Source organism: Ctenocephalides felis, unplaced genomic scaffold (genome assembly GCF_003426905.1).
Source record: "Ctenocephalides felis isolate EL2017-DRISC unplaced genomic scaffold, ASM342690v1 CF-g0.4_SCAFFOLD_01886, whole genome shotgun sequence".
NCBI classification, from domain to species: domain Eukaryota; kingdom Metazoa; phylum Arthropoda; class Insecta; order Siphonaptera; family Pulicidae; genus Ctenocephalides; species Ctenocephalides felis.
The window spans coordinates 82397553-82408511 of record NW_020538040.1 but is presented as its reverse complement, the minus strand read 5'-3'; the positions used below and the strand labels follow the sequence as shown (position 1 = coordinate 82408511).

At 30.0% G+C, this 10959-nt stretch overlaps 1 protein-coding gene across 1 annotated transcript; it reads left to right on the top strand.

Annotated features, from left to right (window-relative positions):
- The first annotated feature begins 618 nt into the window (after positions 1–618).
- On the top strand, positions 619–10284 carry LOC113375442 (protein Skeletor, isoforms B/C-like). The gene is made up of 5 exons (XM_026615381.1): positions 619–792; positions 8960–9503; positions 9580–9773; positions 9842–10139; positions 10274–10284. Exons 1-5 carry the CDS (start codon positions 619–621, stop codon positions 10282–10284), a joined length of 1221 nt encoding a protein of 406 aa, XP_026471166.1.
- The last annotated feature ends 675 nt before the right edge of the window (positions 10285–10959 follow it).

Here is a 10959-nt window from a genome sequence, read left to right as displayed (position 1 = left end):
ATTTTTCATTAAATCAAGATTTGTACTACGATGTAACTTTAAAATGTTCATTCATCTATGCCTATTATCTTGTTGATATCGGTACGCATACAACGTTGATATCGGTACGCATACAACGACATCTATTCACATACGCGACGACTAATCACAATCGACCCGTATAGAAATATCATCGAGAGCGAATGACGGATTTACACCCTAGTCGCGCCTAAAAAAGTTTTACTTCAAAAATAGTTTTGTTATGGATTTCCAAACATTGCCGTTTATCACCTGATATCGACGTCGTAAGAATCAAGGTGAAGGCTGGTTATACATCTTTTTTCCTCTTCTTTCAAATATTTATTTATTTATTTATACGCCAATCTTCTTTATACAGTAATATAATATAGTTTGCTAATTCATAACTCGTATATTTATATCTATTATATACACACATCTACTTACATACATATATACTCATATAATATTCAGAAATATTGTTGTTAAAAATTACATAAATTTACTTGTTCTTGAGATATCCATTGAAGACATTTTTACCCACGAAACTTCAACTCCCGCCTTATTATACAATTAATAATTATTAACAATATATGATATTTTCCAGCTGACGGCGACTACATGTCCTTCGGCCTCTCTGGAAGCGACGAGCACAGCGTGATGGTCGGCGGCGACGTCGTCGTGGCCTGGGTGGACAGGAACACTGGAAAAGGATACGCGGTTGATTACGAACTAGACGATAAATCGCAGTGCTCCGGTCTGCGCGGTTCCTGCCCGGATGAAAGAATCTCAAAGGCAAGTCTCAATGCGAACTCATTATTCTCATACTTGATGTTATTTAATCTTATTTTGCTACTTCCGCTCAGTAAGATTTTACTTTGGCTGTTCACAGTTGAAGTATTTTCTTAACGCATTCCTGACATTGTTGCTCTCCTAAATCGGATCGTGAAAATATAACGGAAACAAAATTAATTTTTATATATTATGTAGTAAGATTGAATTTAATTTACTTATTATCGTTAATAGACAATAATGAGTGGTAACTTTCATACGTAATCAACCTTTATTCAAACTGTTTATTAAAGGTTTTGTAAGACCTTTGAAGGTTTTGAAATAATCGAGATAGAAATTTTCAACCTTCTCCCTATTTTTGCATGATATTTTTTTTATACACAGATAAAATTCTAATATTTTTTTTTATTTTGTTTAGCAACAATGAATTTATTTTACATTTATCAACATATTCTTAGTAACGTTACATTGATAAAAAATAATAGTAGTGGTAGCTGTTACGTAATATCAAGTTTCATTCAATTGACTCATACATTTTAAAAATTTCAATGGTCTTTAAGGTTTTAAAATAAACTAAAGGTCCGCAGGTGAAAGGGTTCACCATCATTATTTCAAAAACAACCAAAGCGTAGAATTTTTTAATGATACTATTTTGATGTAGAAGACAAATTTAATTTAATTTGATATTTAATTTTTACGACGTCACTATTCAGAATATCAATATTCATACCAAAAGTTTTTTTAGATATATTGCTAATTTTTATCAGATTTTTAATATAACCTATATCAAAGCTAACATGTGGGTGAGCTAAACAATGAAAATAGTAATTAAAAAAAGTAAATTAAGTCAAAACAAGCAATTTTACAAGAGATTAAATAAACTAGTAATTATTTCAACTTTGCTGATGAATATTTCTTACAAAATACCGGACCATAAATTTTTTATTTTACATTGAATAAATAATTTAGCACTATTATTTCGTAAAATCCCTTAAATTTAAAAATAAAGCATTGTATCTGCTTGCCCGATGGCTGTCTATTTTTACCAAGATTTTGGGGTAAAAAAGGACAGATGACAAATTTTACAAAAAACGATAGAAAACATATTTCTAAAAAAATTGTATTTACTAAATATAGATCGATAATTGTTTATTTGATACGTGTTAGTTGCTTTAATATAGTTCATTTGGTTTAGATAAAATAAAAATTAAAATAAGGTATTGTATTTGTTTGCCCGATGGATGTCTCTTTTTACCAAGCTTCTGAGGTGAATGAGTGAAAAACATATTTCTATAATAATAAATTATATTTACTAAATATAGATCGATAGTTGTTTAATTGATATGATAGTTGTTTAAGCGAATAATACGCTTTGATATAGTTCATTTGGTTTAGATAGTATAATAAAAAAACAAATTTTCACTCCTTTACCATTTTATGTTAAAACATTTTTCAACACAGAAAGAAATCGAAAAAGAGATTAAGGACACAAATCTAGCTTTTAATTATTATGTAGTAACAATAAATTTAGTTTGGGTTTAATAGTAACAATATATTGTTCATAAGTAACGGCGAGTTTATCGTCATACAAAACAGACTTCGCCATTAAATATATGTATTCTTTAGCCTTAAATCATTTAAATAAAACATATAAATTCAAACATTATACACCACTTATCAAAATATAAATATGCATAAGATTCTAGTTTTCAAAAACAGCAAAGATTTAAAAAAAAATTGAGTTACACTCTCCACACCAGACAATTATTTGTTACCATTTGAAAAGGTTAGCATTCGAAAGTAAAAATATTCAATTTATTACCTATAATATTGCTGAAGCCGTACAAAATATTGAAAAAAAAGTGAAAAAAATAATTATAACATTAAAATATACAAGTGCATTGTTGTTACTACACAAAATTCTTGATCTTGCAATCAACAAATCAAATAACAATATAAAACAAAATTTGGCAAAATGAAAAGTACAAAATAACTGTTTCTATCTTTATTGTCTTTTTCATTTGAATTCAAGTCTTTATGCTTCTAGATCACTATTTCATATTAAAATTCACTATCTCTTATTTATCACTTTATAGCTTAATGAACTTGTGTAACAGGTTGACTCTATAACATGGCCATGATATTTTCGATGTTTATATTTTTTATTACTTTATTTATAGAGCTATTAGATCGTTAATGCATAATTTTATGAATGTATCTAGCAAGAAAAATTATTTGAAAAAGTTGTATGTAACGGATATGTTGAAATGATAACAAAAACCTACTACATTGAAAAATTTGCTTGTTTGCGAAGAGAAGATGAAAGTAGTCAAATTCAAATAGAATTTTTTGCTCATATACATGGAGGCTTATGATTTGCACTTGGTGATCGAATCAATATATATATATATATATATATATATATATATATATTCTTGTGATTTTTGAATTTATGAATTAGGAACCTCCTTTTTACTTCAAAGCATTATTAATTTGATATTCAAATGCTTGATATAACATAACAAATAATAAACATGCATAATAATAAAAGGAAAAATCGGTTAAGAAAATAAATTGAAAATTTTGATATTAAAAAGTTCTTCGTAGGGTAAATTAGTATTACCTCAAAATATTTTCAATTTTAGTTTTTTGGTACGATTAGTTGTTTGTTGTGTGTTGATTTCAAAAATCAACAAACTCAAAATTGTTTAGATTTTTTGAAAAAAGGATTTCTTTTAGTTTTAAAATAATTAAATATTTGTTTGTTAAAGTTAAAATAATTAGTATTTTATTATCAGTTTAGGACACCCCATAACTAAAACACGTTGAATAAAATAATTGATAGTTCGGATTTCAACAAGCATAATTAATAATGGCAATCCAAAAAATTTATTCAATTTATATAATAAGTTTGTTCTTGAACTTTTCTATTTTATTTCAAAAACTATATTATTTTTTGACATTATGTGATACACTTTTTGCATAAGAAATTGCTTTATGTAATTGTTGCCACCGTATATTTATTAGATTATAAGAATTTAGTTTTTCATTTTTGAATGTCGGGATACAAAATCGAATTTGACTTTTAGCAATAATACTGTTAAAACCAAACCAACTACATTAAAACAAATAACACATATCAAACGAACAACTATATTACGTTCTAAGCAATAAAGTTGCCCGGTAAATGAACATTGTACATCTATATTTTTTTTATTTTCAAAAAATTGCTTTCTGGTTCTTTTTATCTCATTGGCCGGGTTAAAAGCTAGGGGTCAAAAACATAATCATTCTAAAATCGTAAACTAGACAATTTGGCTTAAGAACAAAAAGACTAAAAAGCAAAAAACTTTTATTGCAAAATTGTCAATGAGGCCGTTCATTTCGTGATATAGAAGTGGCGATGGGTACATATCTTTTGCCCTCTACTTCAATATAGTGTCATTAAGGGGCACAACTAGTGTGAAATTTTCAAAAAATCGTATTTTTAATTTCGATAGGTTATACCTTTAAAAATAACATACCAAAATTTTAAATTGATATCTTAAATAGTTTTTGAGTCACAGCCATTTAAAGAGTATACATATAGTATATAGTATAACGATTATTTTATCTTTAAACGCGTTTTTCTCGAAACAGCATTTTCCGAATTTGCTGCAGTGTTTACTCAAAAACAAATGATCCAATCACTATCGAATTTTTTTACATGTTCTATATATAGTTTTTCGTACAATGACCTATCCATTTTTTGATCTGATCAAAAATCGAATTTTGGCAAGCCAAAAACGATCAAAATTTTGGGTAAAATTCGACTATCTTTTTTAACGCCGCTATATTGTCGATTTTTGATTTTTTATTTTTATCGCAGGTCATTGTACAGTATTATCTAGTTTAACGAGATTTTTTTTATTATGTTTTATCAACGGAGAAGGCTGCAATCACTGCAGCAGTGGAGGACCTTTTTTTGGCGCCGCCGGAGATTGCGTGTCATTTTACTGTGTATTCTCAAGACATGTATAAATATACCCTCAAAATTTTGAATAGATCGATTCACTAGTTTTTATGATTTTTTAATTCACATAAACGGCTTTTTTTAGGTTGTCACACTAGGTGTGCCCCTTAAAAAATTGTTACTTGTTCATGAGATAATGGTGATCGACCTTTTTACCCGCGGACCTTTAAGGCCTGCTCTAACTTATTAGATCATGAATCAATATCATTGTACAAAATTCCGAAGCAGGACAATCTCTTAGAAATATGAACGAACCCAAGTAATAGATTTTTGTTTAAATAAAATATAAAATTCGTTGTTGAAAATATTACATAATACATACACACATGTTATATATATATATATATATATATATATATATATATATATATATATATATATTATATATATATATATATCTACATACAGGTCAATTATCGTGCATAATGTAATCCTCCTACAAAATGTGCTCGTATTGTTCTCGTTACAACGTAGGCCTACATATTATTTACTTTTTATTATTCATTTTTTCATCTATCAAAAGCAATAGAATTTTTCCGTTATTGTCTTTCATTTATCTCTGCGATGGATCAACGGAACATTTTGCAATCGTTTTTTTTTAATATCTTCCGTTTCGTAACCGCGAGAAATAAAAAAGTGGCGCGTGTTGCAACGGTGCCTATTTAGCAAAGGAACATCGTTTTAACAATCTTGCCGTAACTGATATTTAAAATTGCAAACTCCTACTGGCTTATATTTTTTTCTTTCTCTGTATAAAATATTATTTCCCAATGATATCGCTGATGACACAACGCGAATGAATAATAATACAATTAAAATTTTTAACGTTAGTAGCGGTGAAAAGAATGTCTTTTTTGCAATGTGCCACGCGTTGTCGAAATGTCTTTATTGAGGCAGAAGAATAATAAAAGCATGGTGAAACATAATTAAATATCTGCGAACTTATATGGAAGTGATTATCTCATTTTTTGATGTTCTTGATCAGCGAATAAAAAAATAATTGACCCCGCTTATTCTCAGAAAAATTATAAATGTAATTGATTTCACAATTCTTCACAATTCTGTGCATAAATAAAATATAATGTGCATTGTTGTTATTATTGTTACTGTATGCAATAATATGTAGGAAATATGGTTTTATTTGAGAACTACTATATTAGTGGTGGCTCCTATTAACTATTATCAAATTTAATAAGATTTATTTTTTAATATTGATCCATATTATTTATCCATGATATTCTTAACTGAGTCTATTTGTATTTGTCAAATAATATTTTATAAGGCGTTATTAAAATATTTGAAATTTTAGTAGTTCAAGTGCCTATAAAATTTTTATTTCTAAAAGCACAAAGTTTTTGTGTAACTACTTTGAAATACAGAAATTCTAGATTCTTAGGGAGTTACATAGTTTCCAACGTGTGAATTCTGTGTTATGGAGATTTTTTTATCCCTACTGATAGCACAAGTAATTTTAGGTTTAATAAGAGAAATAGTTAATTATTTTTTAGTGTGAACAAATAACAATATTATAGTTTATCAAAATTTTATATAGGGTAGAGGGGGGCTTAAAGGTCCGCGGGTAGAAAGATCCGCCACCTAAAACAAGTAAAGTATTTTTTATCAGCAATATTTGAAATTAGAGGGAAAAAGATGTTTAACCGGCCATCACCTTGATTCTTACGATATCGCGAAATAAACTGTAATGTTTAGAAAACTATAACAAACTATAACTAAATTTTATATAGGGTAGAGAAGGGCTTAAAGGTCCGCGGGTAAGAAGGTCCACCACCTAAAACAAGTAAAGTATTTTTTATCAGCAATATTTAAAAGTAGAGGGAAAATGTGGTTAACCGGCCATTACCTTGAGTCTTACGACATCGTGAGACCAACTGTAATGTTTAAAAATCTATAACAAAATACTTTTGTTTATTGTTAGTTTTCTTGGTCGTGAGCACTATTGTTTAATTTACGAGACCTTAATATAATTTTTAATTATACATTATTTAATTGTTTTATAAGATATATTGGTACTTTTAAGTTAGATTCAACAATTTTTTTTCATAGAACCCTTATGAAAGCTCACGTGTAAGTGGGGTAAAAAAAAAAACCTGAGCCCTTACGTGGGCAAAGGTGTAAACAATAAAAATAGTAATTCAAAAAATAATTTAAGTTAAAGAAAGCAATTTTACAAAAGATAAGTCATATAAATAGTTATTCCAACTCTGCTGATGAATATTTCTGATGAAATACCAGATCAAAGTCATATACCAGATCGATATCATCTCTGTAATTATGTTTATATTTTGCATTGGTTGTATAATGCAGATATTATTTCGTAAAATATCTTTAAACTTAAAAATAAAATTGGGCTCGTTTTACCCCATCTATGGGGTAAAAAGAGACAAGTGATAAATATGAAAAAATAGTAAAAAAAATATTTCTATAATTATGTATTAACTTATTTAAAATAGTACGATAGTTGTTTGTTTGATACGTATTTTGTGTTGTGATATAGTTCATTTTAGGCAGGAAAGTTACTTAAAGTCAAATTGAACCTTTGTGCACTGCTCTACCTTATTCAGAAGTTTTATTGAATTTTAATTTAGTTTTATTCAATTTATTTGTTTTGTGCATTTATACATGAGTTATCGAGCGGCTCGAGCATATTTTTTGTAATCAAGCAAGATTTCCTTGCTTTATTTTGCTACTATTCGAAATTAGAGAAATTTAATTCAATTCATGTTACTGAAATACAAAATAACATTTACTAAGTGCAGAACAAAACTGTCGTGTAACAGATCTTAGCTTATATTTTCTTGTCGACAAGACGCAGCATAGGCGCGTCTAGGTTGGTTTTGTGTCAGTGAACTACAAACATTCCAGTATATCATAATGCCGTAATAAACAATATTGATTAAAATACAATTATAATATTAATTAACTAAGCAATTAATCGATAATGATCGACATGATCGCACATAGGACAACACGAACTCGATCCGTCTTTTGAACGCGGCCATGGTTAACGACTACTCCATCGTGACTTATCAGCGTCCCCTGCGGCCTTCGGACGAACTCGATCGAGCTGTCTCAATCAACAGTTCACAGGTAATTCTTATTTTAATTTATTTATGTTTATTGTATTTGCTATTATGACAACGTTGATTGATGCCTTTGCGTTTTCCTGCATGCCAAACAGAAAAGTATCGATATATAATATACGTGGATGAGTTGACATGAAGTACTAATTCCGCATTCACTGACAAAACATTGTTCACCAAGTAATGAGTACTTACCACATAATCTTTATATATAGTTCAGAGTTTTTAACTTAAAATATTATTCAACTTAATTGTTTATAAAATCATTATACAGTCACTTATCTATGTCTCTCGAAGAGTACTTATATTTCTTACTTTTTATGTCACTATACATATTTGATGTGAAAATCTAAAATATTTTTAAATGTGGACTCCACTTCTCGGTTGCAACTCATAAAAAATAAGTTTGACAATAAAGGCAACTATGTAGATTTGCCATATTTCTTGACTGCATTTTCACAAATAAGGTCGTAACTTTTTTTATTCCAATATTAAGCCGAACGATTCAACACTAGAAATGCTATAAAAATGATAATACTTATTTTTCTTTCTTAGCGTTTAATAAATGTTCAATTTGTAATATTATATTTTATTCGAAATTTCAGAAAATGTATATATCTTACCAATTTGCACCTAATATCTTGATATTATTTTAAAGTTATAACTAATATTGATTATTTTTTTAGTCATGATGTTCAATAAGAAGTTTTTAACATCATCTTTACCAGATGGATTAAAATCTATAATTTTTATTTCTGATATTTCACCATGTTCTCAGAACGTATGAATGGGTCTTCATAATAAAATACCTTGACACTCATATTGTCGAATTATGTTGATTAGTTATAGCATTTTTATGTCATTGCGTATTATGCGTTCATTGCAGCACCCTACTAAATTATTCTGTAATAGTTTAACAATTATTAATTCGCAAATTCACTTTTGTAATTATATACATCCGCTATAATATGCAATACCGAAATTAAGAAATATTTTACATTTGACTTTGTACTTACTTGTATTTATAATTTCCTTTTTGTTTTTGTTTATTATCTAGCCAATTATTTGGGCTATTGGTCCACTTAACCAGAGAAACGAAGTATCTTTCCACACTCATTATCTCAAGGGAGATAGATTCTTTGATTTTGGGCGTCAACCAGTTTGGAATTGCCCGATGCCAGAAGCTGATGAACGTATGATAGCAAATATGCGCAATGAAGAAAAAGAGCAGCATCAGGCCGAGCGAAATGAGGCACCACCTACAAGAACTAGAGGCAGAAAACCAAGTGTGGCAAGTGACCGACAAGATTCTCAACCTGTTCCTAGTTCGAATGAAAATAAAAGACGACGTGGTCCGACTCGACAACAAGCCAGTGAACAAAGAACTCAGGCAATAGACATCGAGCGAAGCACATCTGCGGTTAATACTCCACCGCCTGCTCCAGTCATTGCACAAAGACGACCTGTCCCAACACCAGCACCTGCTCCAAAATCAGGTGCTTGGGATATACCACCGATACAATGCTACGAACCCGACGATGGAGTTTTTTATGCTCAAATGGGTCCAACTGGTGGTAAACAAGGATATCCTGCAATAACAGGTTTATATAATATAATATTCTGCGGTTAATTTAATAAATTCAGTCAAGTATCTAATTATTTATTTTATCGTTTCAGGACATGTTGGATGGGGCATCTCATGGTACATTAATGGCTTACTTATTCCAGAAATTAATGTTGTTCGAGGAAAAACTTACACATTTGTTGTAGAAGGTGGCTTGGATCCTGAAATACCAGCAAAGTATCATCCGTTCTATATTACTGATGATTCAGTAGGAGGCTATGAGCATAAAACACCGGAAGAAAAATCCGTATGTTTTGTAAACTTAATATTCAGTATTTGATGAAAAATATTTTAATTTATCTTGAAATATTTCAGGCTATAAATATTTATGCTGGTGTAAAATACACCAAGAGTGGAGATGTTATACCTACTGGTGTTGGTCGTCTTTGTAATTGGACTCCTAATCCTGATGGCCCTCCTGCAGATGAATACAGTTCTTTCGGAGCTTATCAACGATCGTTATCATTGAACTGCGACAACGGTGAACCGGGTGTCATTACTTGGACGCCTGATGCACGGACACCAGATACTGTATATTATCAATGCTTTACCCATCGGTACTTAGGTTGGAAGATTAACGTATTGGATAGCTGCGATGAATTACCAGCAGAAAGTGCGAAAGTTGAAGTATTTTCCAAACCCGATGAAGATTTATTAGAGTCGGTGCCATCGCAACACGTAGAAACACGAATTAAACCGGCATTTAATTTTGTGAGCGAAGGTAACAAAACACCTGTTTCATTTAAGGGTGCTGTTAATCCACCTGTCAAAGAAGTTGTTGAAATTATTGAACACGATGTGCATAAACAACCTATAAATTATTTTATGACAAAGCCATTGTATGATAAAAATTTGGAGTTAAAAAAGACCATAGAAGAAGGTATTAAAGCAGCAGAAGAACTTGAACAAACTATTAAATTTGGCGAAAATACTGGACCCGTTTTATTTGGTGCTCCATCACCAACTTCATCTAAAACAGAACCAATAATTGAATACCATCCTATTGATATAAATACGGAATTGAAAAATTTTCAAAAACAAAACATTCCACAAAGTGTATTTTTACGTCAACCGCAACATAAACCTAACCATTCCCAAAAATATTCAATTCCCCAAAGGCGGCCAGCAAATCATCATATACCCCGAAGGCCAGTTACGTATACTCAAGTCATGAGCAAACGTCCTCAGTCAAGACCTCAGTTTATTATGGGACAGCATTCAATAATTCACAATCAATTCAAAAAACCCGGGTTTAAACAACCTTTCAGGCAAACAACAAAACCTTACTATGCACCAAACTTTAATCAATACAGACATATTTATCCACCAGTAAATATAAGACCATTGAAATCAAATTATGCTGATATGATTGATACATCAGCGGCACATGAAGTTTTACCTGGAAAATCAGGTCCAATAGTACTTGGAAAGCC